The following is a 22,383-nucleotide window of genomic DNA, read 5'->3' as shown; positions in this document are numbered from 1 at the left end:
TCCCAAACCCAAAATCTGTGTGAACGTAGCACCTGAAGCACAGCACAACTGGACAACTGCTGCTACGTTCTGGAAGGACTTGTGTTAGTTGAAGAAGAACAGGCTAAAGGCTGATTGAACATTCAGAAGCAGACTTCTAAAGGCTCCCTGAAGGAAATGAGACTCACACTAGGAGGTTGCTGCCTATGAAGAGGAGAATCCTGGTTTAGGTGTGACAGGTCTCCGTGGGACAGGGACGCCTGGTCTTAAGGGGGTCATTTTATTGTTTCACTTCTCCAAATGTACAAAAAAAATTAGAAAATAACCCTCCCGCCCACTCCCTCCCAAATCACAACACAGACCAGGCTGGGGAGCCCCGCAGCAGTGCAGCTAAGAGACGGCAGGAAATTAAACAGAACTAGATACAGCAGCTGGGGCCCCTTGGCCCACATGGTCACTGACTCTCCACAACCCAGAACTGGCCCCAGTCTGCCCAGTGCTTCCCCAATTCACACAGAGCTCATCCTGACAAGATGGCGAGTGGGTACTTTACAAATCCTCCTTCACCTTCTTCTTGGATTTCTTGGTTTTCTCTTCCTCCTGCAGCACAGGAGTGTTGGTTGCCTCCCGCTTCAAGTAGCTAATGAAGTCACTCACTTCTCTGCCACCCTGCAAGAAGCACAAGACAATGAGGCAGAGCCTGGACTCCCCGGGGGCTTCCCCTTCGCTACGGGACAGTGCAGGTGCAGGCAGGAGAGGGAAGGGATGCCAGCAGAGCTCTCCTGTGGGTCTGCAGCAAGCACCACAAGGAGGTGCCACTGGCTGCAGAGACGCACCCGCAGCTCCAGAGATGCCCCTGCAGCTCCAGAGAGGCCCAGCATCACCTCAGCCCCTGGATACTACTTCACTTCTTCACAAAGCAGCAAAATACTCACCTCGTACTTCTTTGGATTCTGCTTCTTGCCAGCTGGAGCAAAATAGATGGTGGGGAAGCTGGGGAGAGAGAAGAGACACTTGAGCCCCTTGACATGCTGTTTTCTTTCAGACCAGCGGGCAAGCCCCCACCGCAGGGACTCGTCCCCTGCACTCCCCTGGTTTAACAGCTCAGCACCATACCCAGCAGTGTGGCCCCCAAGAGCCCGGCCATGCCTGCAGAGCAGGCTGAGCTCAGCCTTGTCCATGTCTGCGACCTAAACTGTTTTCAGGAAACCCAGCCCAGCATCGTTTTTAGACTGCCAAGAACAGAATCACAGCAGACTGAAAAGCAGCAAGACAGCCCTCCAGGCACAGCCAGGACACTAGAACAATCCCAGAGAAGCAGAGGGATGGACATCCTTCGTTTTCACTCTGTGCTTCTTCACACTAAGTGAACACCTTGCAATTGCATGCCCATCGCCCCCCCCCATCCTCCCGAGCCTCCTTCAGCTCCTCTGTTGGGGTTGCTGGTCAGAGACCAAAGCGTGAACACATCCACTGACGTGGTGTAGCAACAGAAAGACCTACCCTCTGACTTCATAGGGAGAAGGCACATCATTGGCTGTAGCATCCATTTTGGCAATGACAATATTGGGGTCTTTGCTGAGCTGTTGGTAGAAAGAGCTTATTAGTAACTAATCCATAGCAGTTAACACCAGGAACTCATCGACCAGCATCACCTGAGATAGCTGTGTCAGAGGACAGTGCATACAACATGCTAAAGGGTGAGCAGATTTCTGCCGAGCAGTTTATTACTTCTGCCTCAACAGGAGTAGAGGGAACAAAGTCCCTCCTCAGCCAGCTGGAGGCAGCACACACCTCCCAGTGCTCCCTGCTGAACTGGGCTGCTATAACTTCCGGAGAACGCTTACCCCAGAGCAACTGCTCCCTTCACCCTGCAGGGGAGCTGTGAGGATGTGCAGGGCTCAGGAAGGAGGGTGCCTGGCAGCCAGATACCAAAAAGCTGGTCAGATATGGGAGAACAATTTACTCACTCCGCTCATGCAAGTGTGTGGGGCAGTGCTATCCTTCGCCAGAAGGGAGACTGTGAATCATGCAGAAGGAAAAGACCCAAAAAGGATCTCTGGCAGTTGAGGCCAGTCACTGAAGCAGTGAATATTTCTGTGCCATAGCAAAGGGCACAGGCTAAACCTACTAGCGTGATTGCTACCATGCTCCAGATCCTGCCAATGTACTTCCTGCACTCACAGGAGATGCCCAAACTCACAGTCCTCAGGAAAGCACAACTATGCCCCATTACATAAAAGGTAGACAGACAGAACCTGCAGGATTGTTTAGTGCTGCAAAATTCTATTTTGTTTGCAACAGAGCCCCAGACCTACCTTCTCCCCCAATTCTTTGTATTTGGGCTCCAGATTCTTGCAATGGCCACACCAGGGTGCATAAAACTCTATCAGGACATCTTTGTCTTCTGCATTAACAATTTCATCGAAGTTCTCAGCAACCACCACCTGGTAACATTTGATCACACAAGTTAAGGTTTTTTCCAAGTCGAAAGTGAGGCTGTAACAGGACATGCTCCATACCCTCTGCCAAGAAAGCCTGGCCCTCCCACAGGACAAGTGAGGCTGCACCTACACAGCAAGCAGCAAAATGACCAAACACAACTCTTCGCCAAGCTGCAACATCCCCATCTTGCAGGTAAAAACCTGTCACAAGGCATCAGCACCACCTGCAAGTGAGGCTTGCACCTGATATCCTCCAAGAGGAGGACAAAATAATTTCTTTTTAATCCCAGCAAATTCCAGGCTGAGGAATCAGTCTAGGAAAACTGGCTGGGTCCACCTCCCCCCACACAAAGACAAGCAGTGACTTCCACACCCCGATTAAGGCCCTCATCAGAAACCCAGGCCACAGAATGCTTCCATTCAGGGCAGAATTTGCTGTGAGGAATGAAAGGTGGGAGTTACACCACCCCCCAGTGACGAGATGAACACGTAACTCCTTAGAAATAGTGCAGTCACGACCAACTTGAGGCTGTGCCATAAGGGAGCACAAGCCAAGACAGCAAGCCCTGGCCTAACCCCTGTAAATCTGGTTGATCCTGCACTTGGAGAGCACATCACTAGTGTGCTCAAGCAGCAGTTACTACACTGAGAGAACAAAATGGAATCAAAACTGCAAGCTGCATTTCTCCCTTGGCTCAGAAAACTGCAATACAACAAGGGAGTGAAGTCTTCCTCCATGTAGCACAGCAAGGTGCTATGACACAGCACTTGCGGCATCGGACACTGGCATATGACTAAAAGCTGCTGCTGAACAGTGCTTCTACAGCCACTGGTAGGAGCTGTTGCTACACCTGATGCAGCACTCACCTTCACTGGGCCATCATTGCTTTCAGGGACTGGCTCTGATTTCAGATACTTTTTCAAGTTTCCATCGAAGTAATCTTGCAGGAATCTCTCCAGAGCCTTTCCATCACGGCTGAAAGTGAAGTGACATTTTACAGCCATCAGCACACACACAGGAGAGGAAAGCTTTCAAGGCTGATTTAAGCTCCTTCCACCCACAGAACAGATGTCACCTGCATCTCCAGCAGCGCCAGTCTGGGGCTGGCTTAGAAGACCCCAGAACAAGTGCAAAGATGCCCTTAAGAGTTTGGCAGGAGGCTGGATACTCATCCCATTTGAAGTTTTAGGCCTTCCAGTAGCCTTAAGTTTCTTTTTCCAAGAAGAAAGGTGCAACTATTCCCTCTGCCCTTTAATGCATCGCAGTTACTAACCAGACACATAAATATTAAGTTAAATTCTATCTTTGCATAACAGGAGGGGCTGCCAGCTCTCTAGAGGGCAGGCAAACACATGAATAGGGCCCATTTTGACCCAGCAATCACTTCTTTCAGCTGGAACATCCAGCTTTCCCATTTCCTCCCACCTAACGTGCCTGGCCTGGTCAGAGAGCTCCAGACCAAAGCCCATCAAGTGGGAGGCAACCCTCAGCTCAAGCCTTACGAGAACTCCTCCTGCATGACATATTTCTCTCCTTTGGCAGTCCTGATGGCGACGACTGGCGCGTCCCCCGCGCTGCTGTCCAGGCCGAACTCGGACAGCTCATGGCTGAAAGTTTTGCGACTGGCAACAGCAAAGGACAGTTTGTGGCCGGCATCTAAGAACTTCTTTGCAATCATCATAACTCTGAGGAGAAAAAACAAAAACCACAAAACACAAAGAATTATTCCTTGGAACATTTTCTCTACGTGACGTACGACCCTTCAAGTTGAAGTGCACAATGGACAAGGAATTCAATGACATGATGTGCTCTGCATAGGCAAGCCCTATAGAAATGGTGTTGAGAAGCAGAGGACTAAGCCTGTGTCTGTAGTGAACAGGGCCTGCTTTCATCCTCCACCGCTGTCAGCATGACCACCAGGGTCACAGGCACTGGGGAATGCAAAGAATAGAATCCCGCACACCACCAGTAAGGAAGTTTATGTTTGAGGTCTAAGGACTAGGGATTCAAAAGCAAGCAGGGGGGGTTCAAGTGATACACACATGGCATGCTTTGGGTTCTGCAGGCAGTAGCCACCCCAATGATTCCGATCAGAAACTCAAGCTAGAAGCTTCCTGGGACAACAGGAGGAGCTGTCAGCTGAGCTACAGAACAAGAGAGGCCGAGTAACCCCCCGCTGCTACCTGTTCCGCCAATAGTTGGAGCCCTTTGCGTTCTTCTCGTAGTCCACATCATAGTAAGCCACCAGCAAGTCCTTGCCCTGGATCAAGTCTTTGTTGTCTTCAGTCATGTGCGGGCAGATGCCAAAGCTATCAAATGAGACAGAGCAGCTTCAGTTTCACTGCCCAGAACTCATTACCTCCCAGCAACAGCCTTGATGCAGCACACTCTTGTTTCCCCACCCAAGAACATTAAACGCTAGTAATCAGTAAGAGCTAAAGATGAAACCCTGTGCTCGTTCATGTACTGTGTTATTCTAAGTCAAATCTCCGTCTCTAGCCACAGTCTCAGTGGCTGTATCTGACCTCAATAAGGCCAAAGCCGGCGTACTTCTCAGGAAGTTCAGTTTCTAAACAGAAGTGTGGTGGTCAGAATATGGACAGTAAATGCTAACAGCCATGCCAGGATTTCCAGCAAGGTGGTCCCCAAAGGGGACAGTGTGGGCCAGACAGCTCTTCTGGACACTGAGCAGGAACTGTCTCTGCTACAGAAAACAAGTTCCGACAGGACCAAAGCTAACTGGGGCAGTCTACCCCATTCTCTGGTGAGGAATCACTCACATGTTCTCCTGGATGAATTTCTTGATCTTTCCACTGGTGATTTTGTCTTCTGTGTACTTGATGGAGCTGTCCTCAAACTTGTTTGCCAGGCGTGGAGGACGGAATAAGACTATACCCCTGAGGGGAGGCAGGTAGCATGAATTAGTTTAGGCCTGTCAGACCCTTCCCATTATTCAGACAGGCTACAAGGAGAAACAAAAAACCCACCATAACAAGCAATGGGGAAGCTATGTTCAGAAAGTGAATCCAGATAACAACTCAGTTCGTTCCAGATGCGTCAATAACAAGAAATCTTTGTGTTAAGCAACTTACTCTCCATCTTCCTCGTACTTCTGCACCAACTGCTCCTCACTGGTGTGTGCAAAACGGTAGTTATCCCTTAGGTTGTTGGCGGCTTTCATGAATTCTGAATAAGCATCACCAGATCCATCTCCAAAGAAGCCTGGAGCAGAAAAACAGATGGTGACCCCCAACTGACCCAACAGCAGTCACTGTGCAGCCCTCATCATTTATCTCTACAGCGCACTGAAAGATCCCTTCTGAATCAAGACCCCCAACTGTCTTCGAGGCTTCATCTTAGAGAGCTTCCCTCCCATTTTTACTGGAACCTTTCTATACTCTCTCCCTTCCACCAGCAGAAAGTTACTTGAGAGCCTGCCCAGCTTAGTCATTGAGCCAAAGGTAGGTGTCATCTGAGCACTAAGACATCCATTTGTAGCCATGTGCACTACTAGTGATAACAACAGCCAACAGGACTTGTAACAGTAAGTTTGGAAACGCTGATCAATACCCACCCAGTTACACTCATTAGATGGCACCTGACCTGCCCAAAGGAAAGCTGCCATCACCCCTTGCAAACCACAGCCATGATGCTCACAGTCTACTGGCGTCACAGGACAGCACCTGAATGCACTTTCTAGCAAGCCAAAGCTGCCCGTTGTTAGCCAGCCAAAAGAGCCACAAACTTCAAAACCAGCCCCTCTGGTGCCAGGAGGCCTGGGAGGCAGGCAGAGCCACAGGGAAAAGAAGAAAAAGTTGGAAGGAACCCCCAGAGGTCACCGAGTCCAACCTCCCACCCAAAGCAGGACCAGCTTCCAAGTCAGATGCGGTTGCTCAGAGCTTTGTCCACCTGAGTTTTAAAAAAAGTCTCCCAGCCTGACTGTAAATGTCTCAAAATCCCTCTGGGTGCAGGCACGTTCCAGGGCTTTAGTCTCATGGTGAAAAACCTTTTGCTTTTGTCCATCTGGAATGTCTCTTGCTACGGGTTGTGATACCACCTCTCACCCTTCCACAGTGTAATCCCCAAGACACGTCCCAGAGCCAAGTGTCCCCTCAGTTCAGTGCTGCACTGCAGCTACTCACCCACTACAGAAGCATCTTTATCACCAATGAATTTCTCAAATTCAGCCACAGAACTGAGAGCCACCGAAGCAGGTCCTGCCTGTTTCTTGAGATGACTGACAATCCCATCTGAAAAGAGTTCAACGATTAAAGGGATCAATACAAAGTTCCACAAAACATTTCTCAAGCTTCTCAAAACAAAAGTTCTTTCTGCAGAATCCATACACCCCTCCCATACAACGAATGAGGTGAACTGAAGGAGCACTACCACCAACTTTACATTTTCTAGCATTTCCCAGGTGCTGCACACCCAGGACACCAGAAGTTAAAGATAGTGAGGAAAACTTCACCTTTACAGAGGAGCTTTAAGTAATAAACATCCAGGGCTCTGCCAGCACACGGAGTCCTGGAAAGGGCAAGGAGTGGGTGTGTGTATGTGGGGACCTTCTTTGTATCCCTGAACAGATGCAGCATCCCTGACACAAGTCTATTATACTTGTGGGCCCTTCCTTCCAGCACCTCTTTGGGAAGCCAGATGCTTGCTGACAAGCTCTCACCTGCTGTCCTGGGCCCATCATAGGTTCCTGCCTCTTCTCCATCTCGAAAAATCTTTAAGGTGGGATATCCACTGACTCCGTACTTATTGCAGGTGTTTGAGTTTGCTGTACAGTCAACCTGACGGAAGAGAAGCATTGCCCAGAGACCGAGCACCCAACGCACAAGAGAGCAGCTTTGCCATTGCCCACGTTATCACATGTGAAATCCAGAGGTTCTGAAAGCTCTTGTGTGTCTTTAGCCAAGGCTGGATTCCTTTCACATGAAGCACAACGACCCGCAAAGCATCTACAAGACCTGCAAAGCCAGGTCTGACACAGACAACTGAGAGGCTTGGGGGGACCCTTACACAGAGCCTGTTACTGCAGAGTTAAGACCAGCGGAAGAGGCAGCAGGGGTGTAGTGACAAGCACAGGAAAATATCTAATGAAATACTGGAGAGATGACAGAGAGGTGATGGAATTCTGCATTTGCCAGAGCACACACAAAGAAAACAAACTAGAGGAGTAGATTCTTGTAGCCAGTGACAGGCTTCACAGGAATCCACTATTCTTGGCACCATATCAGTCCTAAAGTTCCTACAGTGCCTGAACAGGCTGAGCTCAACTGGCAAGGGGGCCTTGGTGTCAGGAATCCACACCACTCCCCATAAAAGAAGACGAAAACCCTGATTTGAGAAAACTGCACAGCATTTCTGGTGGAAAAGCAGGCTCTTGGACAGCAACCCTCACTTTACAGACCAAGGGACACCATCATGAAGTACAGCACAAGGCCAGTGTCACACTGGGTTACACAGCTCACAGGAAGCTTCTTCCTCCCCTTCAGGCAAGCCCCGTTTTACACGCCCGTACACACCCACGTCATGCTCCGCACACCGCAGCGGCGGCAGCCTCGCAGGGCTCAGCTTCCAGATCCTTCCCTGCTGTCTGCGCCTTCAAAAGGCCGAAGCTCGGCACAGCCCGAGCACACGCCGGCAGGCGACGGGACCGCACCGCAACAGCAAAGCTTTCCTTTGACCCCAGGGTACCCGCACAGTCCCGCAGCGCCCCACCAGGAGCCGGCGCTCCCCGTCCTCACCTTCACGAGGGGCACGATCCCCTTCAGCCTAGTCGCTGCCGACTCGTACTCCGGCGCCAGCCGCTTGCAGTGCCCGCACCTGAGAGGACGGCGGGGGAGTCAGGACGGCCGGGAGCGCCCCGGCCCCAGCCCCGCCCCGCGCCCCGCAGGGCCCGGCCCCCGCCCGCCCCAGGCGGCCCCTCACCAGGGCGCGAAGAACTCCACGAGCACGAGCCCCGGGCGCTCGGCCAGGCCGCTCTCGAAGTCGGCGTCGCTGAGCTCCACCACGTCGGAGGCGCGGGCGGCGAGCGCAAGGAGCGGCAGCAGCAGCAGCGCGGCGGGTAGCGGCCGCGGCCGGGGCCGGGGAGCGGACATGACGGCGGCGCGCGGCGGAGGCTCCCTCCTCGGCGGCGGCGGTGGCTGAACAGGCGCCGGGGGCCGCAGGCCGGAAGTCCCGCCCCCCGAGCCGGATCTGCCGTGTGGCAGCTCCCCGTTGGGCACCGTGGTGCGCGTCACGCCGGCCCCGGCCAATGGGCTGACGACACGGCTGGGCGTGGCCAGCTGCTGCGACCCCGCCTCTGCCTCCCGCCCCGGCCGGCGTGTCCCTGGAGCGGGGCGGGAGCGGCTTCCCCGGGAACGACGGGCTCTGCGCCGGCAGTGGCCGCTCCCGCCCCGGCCGTGCTGTGCCGCGCTGCGCTCAGGGCTCGGCCCAGGGCTCCCGCCCGCCGCCCGGTCCCGGCCCAGCGTCCAGCCGCGGGTCCCGCCGAGTGCGGGGCCGGCCCTGAGGGCGGTAGCTCGGGGCTTCGTTCATTCTCCAAGGGGCTTTGTCCATTGACCGCTCTTCGCTAAAAGCCGTTCCGCGGCCACGCAGCGCACCGCTAGCGTGAGCGACGCGGGCCGCGGCGCTGAGGGTTGCTCAAAGCCCCGTCCAGCCCGGCCCTGGCCGCTGCTGAAGGCCACGCGTGACTGGATTGAAGCACGTTCACAGCCCAGCCTGGTCCTAGCTGAGTGTCGCTGCTTCCTAAACCAGCCGGCAAAGTTGTCTTTCCCCCTCTTCATGCTGCAGTGCCCCATCTGCGGCTGCCTGGAGGGTGCTGCCTGGCCAGGTCTTGTTCGGTGTTCAGTGCCCCCCAGGTTGTGCTCCCACCCCTGCAGGGAGAGGAGAAGGCAGAGCCTCGGGAGCTGCTTGGTCTCTACACAGGTCTCTGGAAGCAGAGGAAGGTTTCTGCTCTGTTTCAACATCAGCCGCAGCAAGACCCCACCACCCAGAGAAACCCCGCATCGAGGGGCCGCTGGGCTCCCTCACTGGATCCTCCACTGGCAGCTTGAGGGCAGCTTGCGGGAGCATCTGCCCCGCAATAGCAGCGGCAGTGGCTGTGGGACACCGGCTCCCACCAGGCACCAGAAGGCCGGGCTCTGGGAACGCGGTGGATCACGGGCTCGGTGTACCGGCGCCCGGACAGCGTTTGTCCGGGCGGGATGAGCGGGACCTGTAAGAACGAATTAGTGCAGAGGGGCTGGAGCTCTCCCGTCAATTCTCTAAGTCCCGTTACTCCAGCGCCGACGCGCCGCCGGGGCCAGCAGGGGGCGCTGCCGACCGCTCCGGGACCGCCGCTGGGGGAAAGTCGGAGTCCTGCCGGTCAGTGCCCGCAGCCCCGGCTGCCACCGCCTCCGCCGGATTCCCGGCATCGGTAACATAACAGCTCGGCACCATCAGCGGCGGCGGAGCCGGTTCCAGCCCCGAGCCGAGGCATGCGGGAGGCAGCTCCGCGGGGCAGGAGCGGCGTGAGCAGGCAGGGCCAGGGGCAGGCAGGGGCAAGGGCTGGGGCTGGGCAGGCATTAGGGGCTGCGGCACAGCTCTATCCCGGCGGTCCGTGGAGTCTTCGGAGCTTCCTCTGTCGGAGGAGGGTTGGGAGCCGCAGGGTCTGGAGCCGGGCTCCGTGGGCAGCGCTGCTGACATCGGAAAGCTGCCGGTGCAGACGTGGTGGGAGCAGGACCAGTTCACGTGCTCTGCTTAATGGCCAGCCCTGGATTGGGGTGTCAGGGCTGCAGCTCGGGCTAAAGCCACCCCTTGTCCCTGGGTCAACTTCCTTGTGGCGAAGATGCCCCAGACTTGCTGTGGGGCACTGAGCGAGGAGCTCTGGGCCGGGACAGGGAGCGCAGTCCTCCTCTCCACTGCAGGCTGTGCTCTGGGACCTGCTCCAGGACAGCGAGGGTGCTCCTGCCTTGGAGATCCTGGTGCATCCATGGGATGCTGTGAAGCACGGGGCTGTGCCGGGGCCCTGCTGCCGGCTGTGCTGAGCTGCGGCTGCCCCGCAGGAGCATCTGCAGGTGCCAGGGGGGAGCTTCCAGGGGCTGGTGCTGGTGGTGGGGCCGAGGCGCTGCAGGACTTCCTGGTCCTGCAGCACCGGGAGTCAGAGGGGCTGGGACAGGGCAGGGTGTGCAGAGCCTGCATGCGGTGGTTGCAGAGCTTGTGTGATGGAGGTGCACAGCATGTGGGGGTACGGCCCATACACGGGGGTGTAGACCCTGCATATGGCAGGCACTTGCTGGAGTTCAGAGCTCCAACGTGTGAAGAATTGCAGAGCCCATGCATGGGGGTGCTCACCCAGAGCACTGCTGGGTGGCACTGGACCTGTGCTGGATGCTCGGGGCTGTGTCCTGCCAGAGCTGGGGCCCACACAGCTTTGCAGGCACTGTCACCCATTTCTGTGGAGGAGGTTCTGCAGTCTTGGCCGTGCTGCTGCCCCGCAAATCACCCTGTCTCATCCCCAGCTATTTGCCAGCCTGTCACAGTTCATCCCCTTCACGGCCATGTCCGTGGCCCTCCTAGCCAGCAGCGCTCGGTGCTCAGGCTGCTACATGTGTGGTGTGGCCAGCCCCAGCCTGCACCCTGGATGGCCATTGCCTGCGGAGACCCCAGCCCTGTGCTGCCCTGGGCAGATGGTGCTGCCCCTGCCCAGAACTGCACTTGGAGCACCAGCAGCAGCAGGGATGTGAGCCCCTCCATGCAGTGCTGGGGCTGGCACATTCAACTCTGACAGTGCTTTCTCTCCTGCAGGTAGGAGCAGAGCTGGGCCCGTCTGCCTTCACCTTGACTCTCACCCTCTGCCTGCCGCAATGCTTTTTGTGAGCATCCCAGGAAGAAACTGCGATGGGCAAAAGCGATGAGCTCTGCTCCCTGCCCGCAGCAGCACGCGGCCCCAGAGCACCTTCCCCTGCCCGGCCTTGTCTGACCCAGCAGCTCTCGGCAGTGCAGGAAACCCAGACCTGGGTGCAAGCCTCTCTGCAGGGCACAGGCTGCTGGGGTGAAGAGGAGATCGAGCCACGGCTAAAGCAGCGCACGTTTATGGGGTCTGGTGCGTTGTGGGTAACGGGATACAGCAACATGCTGGGCACAGGGGTAACAAAAGCTGTGGGGATGAGGGGAGACGGATCCCGCGGGGTTGGCGCTGCCTTGGTCCAGCTCAGTGCCGGAACTGCGGCAATGGGGCGGGGATGCGGATGTCCTGCCCCTTCTCCAGCCGCCGCTCACAGTCAATCAGGTAGTTCACTCCGTCTATCACCAGCTGCACCAGCTCCACCTGCATCAGGAGCACACACGCTGGGACACGGGGGCTGTCCTGGGACGCCACGGCAGCCGGGCTCTGGCTGGCCACACCGGCGCCAAGGGCAGGCACTGCCACCACTGCGGCCGTGTGCCAGCCCCGGCACATGGCCCCCGAGCTGCTGGGGCACCTTGGGCCGTCCAGAACCTGCCTCCCCAAAAGCAGCAGTGCCTCGCACTCACCTCTGACTTCCCCAGCCGGTCCAGGTTAGAGATGTCGAAGATGCTGCCAGTGGCCGCGGTGTCCACACCGCCTGTCCCACGCTTCTGCAGCCGGAGGTTCTCCAGGATCTTAGGGAAGCGGCTGTCCTAGTGCCCAGAGAAGGTGTCAGTGCTCAGCAGGACCCTCAGCCACCACCTGCTCCCCAGGGCAGCCTTCCTGCCGCTCGCAGGACCCTGCCAGGGGCTCGTAACTCCCGCAGGGAGCCCTGCCCTGAGCAGACCCAGGTTGGCCCTTGGGAGAACCTGAACGAGCTCCTGGGTCCCACGCAGCCCTGTGCCTCCCACAGCCCTGGCCTGGCTCCCCACAGACCTGGCCATGGTAATACCTTGCTGAGCAGCGGCAGCTTGATGTGGACGCCCGCTCGCAGCCCAGTGCCCAGGTTGGAGGGGCAGGTCAGAATGTAGCCCAGCCGCTCATTCCACATGAACTCCCAGCCTCGCTCCTGGATTAGCCGCTCCACCTGGGATGGAGGCACAAGCAGCTGCTCAGCCCCGGCCATGGGTAGCCCAGCGCTTGGCACCACTCAGCCCCGGGCAAAGCAGCGCTGCTCAGCCTCAGCCGAGCTGCCTGTCCAGGGCCCGGCGCTGCGAGGCTGCTGGGCACTCACCTCCTTCAGGCCACGACAGAACCGCTCAAAGACACGCTTCATGTTGCCACCCTTCTCCATGGAGATGATGCGCGTGTGGTCCTCCTCGTTGATCCAGATCAGGAAGGTTTTCTCATTGTTGTGCCTAGGGATGGGGCAGTGTCTGGCTGTGCTGGTGGCTCGCAGAGGCCCCGTGCCCACCCAGCCACCCGTGCCAGCCCCGGCCATGCCCCTTCTGCCCCCCTGACCATGGTGCCGGTGCTGCCCCCTAGTCCTGCCTGTGCCCGTGGCTGGGAGTGCATTGCCGCAGCACAGCCCGGCAGCAAGGCAGCAAGCCGGGAGATGCTCCTGGAGACGGGCCAGTGTTCATCCGCATGCATCACGGCAGGTGATGGGTGCTGGTTCGAGTGCCACGTGCGCTGGCAAGCGCTGCTCGGGAGGAGCAGTGCAGTGCCAGCATGGTGGCAACCCTGCCCAGACTGGGGAGAGGAGCACGGCTCCTGCGCCATGCAGGCAGCGGGAGGGGGCTCTGAGGTGTGGGGTGCACGTTGGGATGCTGAGTTAGGGGGTGGCTGGAGCTGGGGACTATGTGTGCTGTGGAGCTCTTCTCCATGAGGCTGCTATAAAGGTGCTGTGCCAGCGAGGGTGAGAGCTGGCTGTCACCACAAACAAGTGATGGTGTGCGGGATGCTGCATGGCTGTGCAGAGATAGATGCTGGGGTGAGCAGTAAGATGACATCATGGCAGGATAAGTTTGGGGGCAGGAGGAGCACTGGGGATTTCCTGGGCAGCAGAAGGCAGTTACAGGGTTTTGGCAGCCTAGAGTGCAAGGTGCTGCAGAATGGTGAGAGCGGGCAGGACTGACAGCAGGGGCTGGCTCCGAAGCTCCACTTTCAGGACCATGGTGTAGTTTGTGCATGGAGTGGGTGGCTGCTGACTGTAGCTCACAAGGGGCTCCCAGGTCAGGCCGAGAGCCCTGGGTGAGCACTGGTGCTGTGTGTGCTAGGGTCTGCGGTGTGGCCAGCGTGGGGAATGTGGTGGCAGGGCTGGGGCAGCCTGACAGAGCAGCAGCATCACCTCAGCCTTTCTGCCTGCTGACTGCCTGGTGCCAGGGCAGATCCTCACCAGATCCCTCGGGCGTCGGGCCAGTCCCGGGCCATTCCTGCTGCTGTCAGGAGCGGGGACACCGGTTTGTCGAAGAGGAAGTGGTCCTGGAGGGAGGCAGAGTGTGCGGGCTTGCCAGGGCTGCACGGCTGGTGCCAGGGCACCCTGTCTCACTGCACCACAGCTGTCCCAGGCAGGGAGAGCTCACTTGCTGTCCCCATCTGTGGGTAGCAGTCCCTCCCTTCCTGGCCAGGGAGGCAGAAGACTGCTGGTGCACAGCCCACCCTGTTCCAGGGGCTGGTAGGGCCACCAGTCATGTGCCACAAGCCTGCCTTACCACGAGCATGGGCAGGGACATGGGGCAAAAGCCGGGGGGGGGGCTGTGAGCTGCTGGGGCTATGTTCAGTGAGCTCCATCCTCCCTGGCATGGGAGGGCTGAGCAGCACGTGAACACCCCCCGCACTATATGGCAGCCTCACTGGGAACGGGTCCTGGTCCCACAGGGCAGTGGGGCTGGGAAAGGAGGATACAGCCTCCTAGAGGGGCAATGCCAGGGAATGGGTCCTGCTCCATGGGCACTGGGTTGGCTGTCCAGGAGCTGCACTGACTCACGTCAATGAGCTGCTGCTGCTCCTTCTCCGTCATCTCGCTGAGGCGGTAGTACCGGCCCGACAGGTCTCCAGTGAGGCCGTTCAGCGCCTCCACAGTCACCTTCTCCACCTCCCGCCGCTCAGCACGGGTGCAGGCCGGTGGCAGGCTCAGCCCGCGGATGCTGCGCCCGGTCCGGACCCGGGACGAGAGCACATAGCGCTCATCGAAGTGGCCAAACTTGATCTGGAACAGACGGGAGCCGTGGGGTGCTTATGGGAGGACACCGGTGCTGGCAGGGGCCCTGTCCCCGAGGCCCAGGGAGGGACCCCCGTGCGCAGCACCGCTGCCCCGCTCCTGCACCTTTGTGGCGTCCAGGTCTGTTAAGTGCTTCATGGTGCGCGGGTTGAAGCCGTTGTGCCGCTCCTGGATCACGGGGTCAAACAGGTCAGCAAACACCTGGAAGCGAGCAGGACGATGGGTGCAATGCGGACCCTGTGCCCCACGGACACGGCCCTGCTGCCAGCACGGGGGACGTGGCAGCAGGGGGGCTGCAGAGGGTGGCTGGGCCCATGGTGGGTCTTGCTGTCCAATGCAATTTGTGATCCATGGGGCCACTGCTGCCCCGGCAAAGGAGGAGGAAGAGGATGCAGGGCTCCAGGGCAGCTGCTCTGAAGGAGCCCCATGTCCTGCGGGGACACACTGGGGCTGGCCAAGGGGCCTCTGCAGCTGCCCGGGCTGGGCAGCAGGAGATGGGCACTGATATCCAGGCTGCTGGATGTACCACAGGTACCAGGGCTGCTGCAGGCAGGGTTGCCACTCACCTCATAGCTTTCTTCATCGCCAGCTACTATGCCCACAGTCTTGATGAAGGGGTGGCCGGGGTTGTCAACACCCGTCTGGATGCACTGGTCCAAGGTCCAGCCATTTGAGGTTGCTTTGTCACAGAGCCTGCTGTAGATGGCTGGTGTCAGGTTGCTGGCCATGCAGTTGTTGTGCTTCCGCAGGTCGGGGTACTCGGCACTGCAGGAGGAGAGACCGATAAGTCCTCTGGGGCTGGGGGACACAGAGACCCTCAGGGCAGGAGTGGGGAGCTCTGGGCAGGGAGGTCGAGCTTCTCTGCTTGTGCACACCAGGAAAGGCCAAGGGAGAGCAGTTAGAGGCAGTGTGCGGCGAGGACAGGGAGCAGCCTGGGCTGAGGGCTGACATTGCCACAAGGACAAGAGTCCATGAGCAAATCTGGGCCGGTTGTTTGGGTGCGGCTCCTTATCAGCCACGTACCAGGACCCGGGACTGGGAGAGCTCTTGCTGGGCGAGCAGTGGCCATGCCCGAGTTGGCAGGAGCCTGTGCAGAGCTGCGGGGGTCTCACTCCCCTTCTCCTCCATGGTGCTGCCCAGTGTTGGGGGCTGCCCCTGCAGCGGGCGCGGGAGGCAGCAGCACGGGGGGCCCTGCATGCTCAGCCCCTGGCCGGGCCCCCAACCCCCATTCCCCACCGCCTGGATGCTGTGGGGCAGGAGATTGGCTGACCCCAATCTGCAGCTGGTAGGAACCGCACTACTCCGGCGCAGTTTATTGTATTAGGGGGATGCTTTCCCTTAATCAGCTTAGCGGGAGGCCATCCCCTGACCCCATTCCCACTTTAGCCAGGCTTTGTGCTTGTTCTGCGTCCACAGGGGGTTGGCAGGGCAGGACCCGACAGTGCTCTCCGTGGCCAAATCCCTCCTGCTGGAGGTAGTGCCTCTGTTGCCATAGTGGGTCAGGACTGGCCCGTGTCGGCTCAGTAGTCCTGGCTGCTGGCTTGTCCCTGGAGGGGCACTGGCCTGGGGGAGGTGCAGCTTGGGCAGGGGTCATCCCTGTGCAAGAAGAGGTGCCAGGGCTTGTGCGGGGCCGGGCTGGTGGGAGCAGCAGCCGGCTGCCAACACGGCACCTCGCGGTGCTCAGGTCCTGCTCTGGTTCCTGGTGCTGCAGAGCCGAGTGCTGCCGCCTCCCCGCTGCGTCTGCAGGACCAGGAATGCGCGTTGGCCCCTCGCCTACGGCTCTTTGCTGCTTGTGGATTCCTGCGCTTTGCAGAAAGAAAGGGAGGTAGGGCTTGGGTCTGCTCTGTGTAGGAAAGCCCTGGCAGCTCCAGCCTGGACCAGTGCAAGGAGGCATTTGCTCCAGTCTGGAACTCATCCCAGGCCGCGGAGGCCAAGGGCTGTTCCCTCAGCTTACACCCATCTGTGCCATGTTGAGATGCTCCAGTTCAGAAGCTAACTTGTCTGATAGCGGACACAGCCTCCCCCCTGCTCCTGCCCCTGCTGCCAGCTGGCTGCTGACCCACGTCTCCCCTGGGAGACACATTCTCACAAAAAGCATTTGCTGATCAGAATGGGACACTTGGACAAGTTCCTCCTCTGCCTGCAGCACAGCCAGTGCTGCCAGGAGCGCAGCCTGCTGCGCTTTCCATCCTGGTGGCAGCAGACTATGTCCAGAAAGCCAGCAAAGGTTGCTAAGGGAAGCAAGCCCACTTCCAGTAAGCAGGAGACTGCAGTAGGTTTATGCATGCTGTCTGCTATGGGCAGTCCCTACTGTCACCGAGGTATCGGAGTCCAAAACCCTGAGACTCCATCCTGCCTGCAGGGTCTGTGCCTGCTGCAATGCTCATTCTGCTCCTGCTCTGGCCGCACGGTCCCCAGAACAGCCCTGAATCACAGCCAGCAAAACTGGGAAGTTTCAGCCTTTCTAGAGCTCTTGAGCTAAGCCGGATGGGGTCAGGATGAGCAGGGCCATGCCAGGAGCCCTGCCCTCCCTGCCCTTGCGCGAGGAGGTGCTTCCCCCAGGAGCAGCCTCCCCGGGAGTGGAGCCCCCTGCATCTCCCCATGGCTCTGCAGCGTGATCTACCACCCCCAGTGCCCTCCCCGGCGTCACCAGCTCCGCGGGGAGCCATGCTGATAGTGTGGGGTGTGTGGGGTGCACGGGGTCTGTGTGGGGTGTGGGGTGCATGGGGGGTGCATGGCGTGTGCGGGGTGCGTGGGGCTCAGGCTGCTGCAGGCAGCGCAGCCCACGCTGTGTTCTGGAGGAGGATGGTGCTTGGGCTTTGTGCAGAGATGCTCTGGCGGGAGCGCCAGCATCGCCATCCAAAAGTGGCACCATGTGGGACTGGCAGGCAGCACCTCCATGCCCACATCTCTCCTGGGGGGAGCGCCCGAGCCTCCCAGTGTGGCCATTGGCACCGCAGTGCAGTGACAAGCAGTGCAGTGACAAGCAGTGCAGTGACAAGCAGCGCTGCTCAGATCCCTCAAGGCTGTTGCCAATGTCTCCTGTTATTTAACTTAAAGACCAGAGGAGCACAATCACTGTGAGTGACTGGCCTCTGCAGCGCGGGTGCTGCGGCTTGGCCCTGGGTCTCTGTCCAGGCTCTTTTCCAGTGTTGGCGCTGCTACAAAACCACCCCCAGTTCAACAGACCCTCCCAGGAAGCTCATTCTAGAGCTTCTCAGACACATCCCCTACCTTGATTTCACCCCCTCCTCCAGACTCACCCTAGCCCACTCCTTCCCCACTGTTTATTCACCTCTTTGGAGGTGAACAAACAGTAACATACAACCTTCATCACTCTTCCAACTGGCTCCATTTCTGTCCCCTCCTTTCTGAGCATCAGCACTGCTCTCAATACACAGCTTCTGCATGAGCATGGCTCTCAGCCTGCAATGCAGCGCCTCGCCGGTCTGACTGCACAGTGTTTGGTGCAGGGATCGCAGCGGCTGCATGTCTTTGGAGCAGTAATGTGCTGCCTCCTTCCCCATTCCGCTCATTCCCTGTGCACGGCCTCCACTGGCATCAGGATGAGGAGGAAATCCCACTCCTCGCTTTCCTGACCTGACTGAGCTGTGCCAGACCAAGCAGCCAGTGCCAGGGCAAGGAGGAAGGACCGGCTGGTGGCCATCATGTCCCTCTCCCATCCTGACCCTGTTCCTCCCCTGACTAAGTGCCTGTGAGGTGCAGGCAGCTCCTGCCCTCAGCCCCATCCTATGCCTCGGCCCCCCATGCTCGGGGGCCAGGCAGCAGGCAGGACCTGCCGGCATCTCTCCAGCCTCCAGCCCCAAAGCACCCCATGCGCTGGCAGCCCGGCCAGGGTCCCTGGGCAGCCCTTGGCAAGAGCAGTTCAAAGGGGGAGTGACACAAGGCCTTCTGTGCTGGAGCTTGAACCTTGGCTTGGCTCTGCAGCTGTGACACTTATCTGGCTTAAGGGATCAGGCACAGGTTGTGTAAATAGGGCCAGGGCTCTTGGAGAGGCAGCATTACCCCCAAAAGTGCCCTTAAGCCAGGCCATGGCCCTGCACGCACCCGCCTGGCCGAGCTCGGCTCCATGCCCGCATCCTGCAGGTCCTGATCGCACATCCCAGGGCTCATCTGTATCCAAAATCTGCCCGCAGGCCGGGGGCTGCCTGCTCAGCCCTTGTGGGTGCCTCCACTTCTCTCTTTACAAACTGCCCCCTGAGACGGAAGAGTGAGGACCTGCCGTTAAATAGAGAAGTCCCTGTCCCCAAGGCTGGTGCATGGAAGGCTGGTACAGCCAGATGAGGCCAGGCCAGGAGCTGCCGCCAGCCCCTGGGGGCTGCCCAGGGGCCTCCAGCTCTGGCCTGACACCGGCTCCTGCAGACAGAGCTCCCGAGTGCTTGGCCAGGAGGAGAGAATGAGTCCTTCTGCTCCATCCAGTTCCCACCAGGACGTTGGCAAGTGTCCCATGGCTCCCGCCACAACCGGGCCAAGCCTGGGCTTTGTCCTCCCTTGACCGAGCAGTCCCACAGAGTCCCCCGGACCCCAGCCCCACTGGCAAGCCCTTGTCCCCCGCCCGCTCCCTCCTGCCCCATGCTGCCGGGCAGCAGCTTGTCCCGGTGCTCTGTGGTTGCCCGGGGCCGCCGGCAGCCGTGGGACGGTGCCGGGGAGCAGGGCCGCGGGCAGGGGAATGCGCCGGGGGGGCCCCCGCGGCCCCGGCTCGAGGCGGGTCCCGTGCGGGTCCCGGTGGCCGCGTGGGGAGTCCAGCGCACCCCGTGAGCAGGCCCCCGCAGGCTCGCGCCCGGCGGTTGGGGCGGTGGTTGGGGCGGCCCAGCCCTCGGGGAGGGCGCGGAGGCCCCGCCGCGGCGGCGCCGGTGCCCTTGGGCGGCTCCGTCCAACACGGCCGAGCCGCCGCCGCCGCCGCTCGGGGCCCCGGGACGCGCCGGTCACCCCCGGCCCGCGGACGAGCAGCGCCCCCGCCCCGCCGCCCCCAGGACCCCCGCCTCCGGGGCAACCCCGCGCCCTCCTCGGCGCTGGTGCCGCAGGGACCGGCCCCCGCCCGCCGCCTTCCCGCAAGTACCTGGGCGGGTAACGCCGCCGCTGCCGGTGGCCGGCGCTGACCGGGTCCCGGGCGAGCAGGAAGCCGGCGGCGAGGGAGCCGGCGCCCACCATGGCCAGGAGGCCGGCGGAGCGGCGGGCGGACAGCGCGCGAGCGAAGGTGCCGGCCATCGCGGAGCGGCGCGGCCGGGAACAGGACGTGATGGGAATGGGAACGGGAGCGGGAATAGGAACGACGGCGGCGGGAGGGTGCGCGGAGGCGGAGAGCGGCCGAGCACGGGGGGGCGCGAGGAACCGCCACCTGCTCGCCGCGGGCCCCGCCCCGCCCCGCCCCGGGGCCGCCGCCGCCTTCAGCACCGCGCGACGGACAGCGCCGGGGGGCGGCTGCGCCCGCGTCGGGCGCGCCCCGAGCCCCGGACACCATCGCGCCCCGAGGCGGGCTCGGCGCGGCACAGCGCGGCCCGCGGCGGCGGGGGGGCGGCCGAGGAAAGTCCGCGCACTTGGAGCCGGGCGCGGCGGACGCGGCTACCGGACCGCCCGGAGCCGCCCGTGGGATGCGGTCCGGGATGGGTCGCGGGGCCGGTAGACGGTTCCTGGCGGCCCGGCCTGGCGCGGACGCCGATCTGCGGCACACACTTCCCTCCCCACCCCGCCGCCCCGCGCTCTGTGCCTCTGCCCGGTGCCGGGCGCTCCCTCCGCGGGCCCCACACGCCGGGATAGGGCGGGCGGCCCCGCGGCCCCGGCGGGGTCACAGCGGCGGGGCAGGGAACGCTGCGGACTCCGCGGTACGGGAGCGGCGGCGGGGACGGCGTGCGCGGCGCGGTTGCCGTGGTAACGCGGGACCCGGTACCCGGCGCAGGGCCCGCGCCCCACGTGCGCGCGGCACGGCCGGCCGTGCAGCGCTCACCGCCGCCGCCAGGGGCCGCCACGCGGCGCCCGGCCGGCGCCCAGCCGGCCCGCCCTCCTGCCCGCCCATTGGCTGGTTGCGGCCGTCAGCAGGTCGTGATTGGCCTGCGGCAGCGCCGGCGGCGCAGGGTGCGCTCGGAGGCCGCAGGTGAGCGGAGGGAAATGGCGGCGCCTGGCGTGGCGCCCCCTGCTGCCGCCGCGGGGTGCCGGGGCGTCCCCGGTGCGCCGGGCCCGGGGCGGGGGAGGGGGCGGCGGGCGGCGCCGGGCTAGAGAAAGGAAGCGGGGGGGGGGCGGGCGGCCGCGCCGCTGCCGGGCCCGGTTCGTCGGTGAGTGTTGGGGGTGCAGGGTAGGTGGCAGTGGCGGCTCCCGCAGCCCTGCGCCCCGCAGCTCCGCCCGCCTGGCCCGGCCCGGCCGCGGCTCTCGGGCCCGGCGTCCCCCGGCTCTGGCCGGGAGGGCCCGTGGGGCAGCGGGCGGGGCGGGGCGGTGGCTGAGCGGGCCCGGCAGCCCCTTCCGGGCGGTGTCGCGGGGAACGGGCGGCCGCCGGGTTACCGTGACCGTGACCGTGACCGTGCCAGTGCCGCCCGGCTGAGGGAGCGGCCCCCGTGGAGCAGCCGCTGCCTCGGTCTCCTCCTCGCCGAGGCGGGCGGGTTGGGGCTGTGTCTGCATCGCACCGGGGTGCGAGGGAAAGGCCGGGCAGCAGCAGTGCGTGAACCTTCGTTAAGTCTCAGGGACATTGTGATGCTGTGAAGTTTCACACTTAACGATCTCATTAAAAAAACCTCAGTAGAAACGACCTCGTAAGACAAGTAAGTGGTGTTCACTGCCGCAGGTGCTGTGTGAGCAGCGCAGCGCTCGCTCGGGCACAGAAGCGATAAGCCAGGAGGCTGTTTGGAGCTTGCAGGGCGTTGTGTAGCAGAGCAGCTCCTGGCCAGGCAGCCGCAGTGCTTCCACCATCGCGGGCTGTTCCTGGAGATGTCCATAGACTGGGAGTTGCCAAAAGTGCTGCTCGAAGGGGCAGAACTTGTGTTTAGAAGCTGGACTTCAGCTTCCTGGTTGTGAACACACTGAACCTCTGTGTTAACAGAACAGAGAGAGCTTGCTTTCACACACCACCTCCGAAGAGCTTTTAATTATTAACTCTGGAATAGGTGTTCTTCTGAAGCAATTAGGTGTCTATGATAAGAGTACAGCTTTCACCTTTTGTATGTAAGTATGTAATTGCCCTTAGTACAAACAGCCCTTGTGGCAGTGGGAGTCACTTTGGGCAAAGGTACTCCACCAGTCATGTGTGCAAAGGTGCTTCACTGACCAAACTTTTAGGTTGGTCGTTATCTGCAGGCAGTACCTGTACTTCTGGGGCCTCCCCCCCAGTGCTCCCTGGGGAGCACGGGCCTGGCCTCTGCTCCTAGCGCTGCCTCTTGTCCCGCCGGTGGCTGCCAGTGACATGATGAGCCTTGTTCAGCTGCCGTAGTCCTCATCCTCCAGCCCCCGCTGTGGGGACTGCGCCTTGAAATCGGGTGTTTGAAAACCAAATGAAACAAAAGGCGATGCCCAAGCGCGCTCTTTTCAGTGGCCAGCGCCACACTGAGTACAGCGTTATTACAAGACCTGGTCATACCATCTGTCTCACATTTCTGGTACCTCAGAAGTGGGGCACAGAGAACGTGTCTCTCTACTCTGTGAACATCCTTATCTGAACAGTGCTAGAATGAACTGCTGGGGAACCAGAAAACAACTCACTAAACTTAATTTCATATCACTAATACAGGGTGGTCTAGGGAGCTGAATTAGTCCCAGGACACAGAGGCAAGGTCTGCATCTCAGTTCCAGGTTGTGGGTCAGCAGCCTCTGGCTGCTATGGGTGGTTATAGTAGCCTTTGGTATGATTGTGCAGCAG

General features: G+C 60.3%; 3 protein-coding genes across 7 annotated transcripts in view; 1 reads left to right on the top strand and 2 right to left on the bottom strand.

The window, feature by feature from the left end:
- Window positions 1–240: 240 nt before the first annotated feature.
- PDIA3 (protein disulfide isomerase family A member 3) lies at window positions 241–8,618 on the bottom strand. The gene is made up of 13 exons (XM_030497826.1): window positions 8,362–8,618; window positions 8,178–8,256; window positions 7,103–7,220; window positions 6,567–6,674; window positions 5,517–5,646; window positions 5,205–5,321; window positions 4,608–4,733; window positions 3,927–4,109; window positions 3,291–3,399; window positions 2,298–2,426; window positions 1,483–1,562; window positions 915–972; window positions 241–648 (listed from the first exon to the last, which is right to left on the bottom strand). Exons 1-13 carry the CDS (start codon window positions 8,529–8,531, stop codon window positions 529–531), a joined length of 1,527 nt encoding a protein of 508 aa, XP_030353686.1. The 5' UTR covers window positions 8,532–8,618; the 3' UTR covers window positions 241–528.
- Window positions 8,619–11,485: 2,867 nt separating this feature from the next.
- Window positions 11,486–19,903, bottom strand: CKMT1A (creatine kinase, mitochondrial 1A). Its single transcript, XM_030497830.1, has 9 exons — window positions 19,603–19,903; window positions 15,089–15,287; window positions 14,628–14,723; window positions 14,289–14,510; window positions 13,698–13,783; window positions 12,594–12,717; window positions 12,312–12,446; window positions 11,947–12,072; window positions 11,486–11,740 (listed from the first exon to the last, which is right to left on the bottom strand). The coding sequence occupies exons 1-9, from the start codon at window positions 19,749–19,751 to the stop codon at window positions 11,624–11,626; spliced, it is 1,254 nt and encodes a 417-aa protein (XP_030353690.1). The 5' UTR covers window positions 19,752–19,903; the 3' UTR covers window positions 11,486–11,623.
- Window positions 19,650–22,383, top strand: part of PPIP5K1 (diphosphoinositol pentakisphosphate kinase 1) — a 45,346-nt gene continuing 42,612 nt past the window's right edge. For 4 of the 5 annotated variants that reach the window (XM_030497817.1, XM_030497818.1, XM_030497819.1 and 1 more), the window contains exon 1: window positions 20,577–20,634. The gene's annotated coding sequence lies outside the window, so the exon portion shown is untranslated. Of the gene's footprint in view, window positions 19,741–20,576; window positions 20,635–22,383 lie in introns of those variants that run through there. The other variant, XM_030497816.1, reaches the window with a different exon arrangement.

Source organism: Strigops habroptila, chromosome 9 (genome assembly GCF_004027225.2).
Source record: "Strigops habroptila isolate Jane chromosome 9, bStrHab1.2.pri, whole genome shotgun sequence".
In the NCBI taxonomy this organism is placed as follows: domain Eukaryota; kingdom Metazoa; phylum Chordata; class Aves; order Psittaciformes; family Psittacidae; genus Strigops; species Strigops habroptila.
The sequence above is the reverse complement of the archived record's forward strand: the minus strand, read 5'-3'. Positions and strand labels throughout refer to the sequence as shown.

Bases quoted from the DNA above. Each gene is read 5' to 3' on its own strand.
- PDIA3 (XM_030497826.1), bottom strand. From the start codon at position 8,531: ATGTCCGCTCCCCGGCCCCGGCCGCGGCCGCTACCCGCCGCGCTGCTG. The intron at 8,257-8,361 runs GTGAGGGGCCGC...CCGTCCTCTCAG, and splicing joins GTGGAGTTCTTCGCGCCCTG to GTGCGGGCACTGCAAGCGGC. The intron at 1,563-2,297 runs GTAGGTCTGGGG...TTCTACCAACAG, and splicing joins ACAAAGAATTGGGGGAGAAG to CTCAGCAAAGACCCCAATAT.
- CKMT1A (XM_030497830.1), bottom strand. From the start codon at position 19,751: ATGGCCGGCACCTTCGCTCGCGCGCTGTCCGCCCGCCGCTCCGCCGGC. The intron at 15,288-19,602 runs GTACTTGCGGGA...CTCCTCCTGCAG, and splicing joins CGGCGGCGTTACCCGCCCAG to TGCCGAGTACCCCGACCTGC. The intron at 13,784-14,288 runs GTGAGTCAGTGC...GCCTCCCTCCAG, and splicing joins AGCAGCAGCAGCTCATTGAC to GACCACTTCCTCTTCGACAA.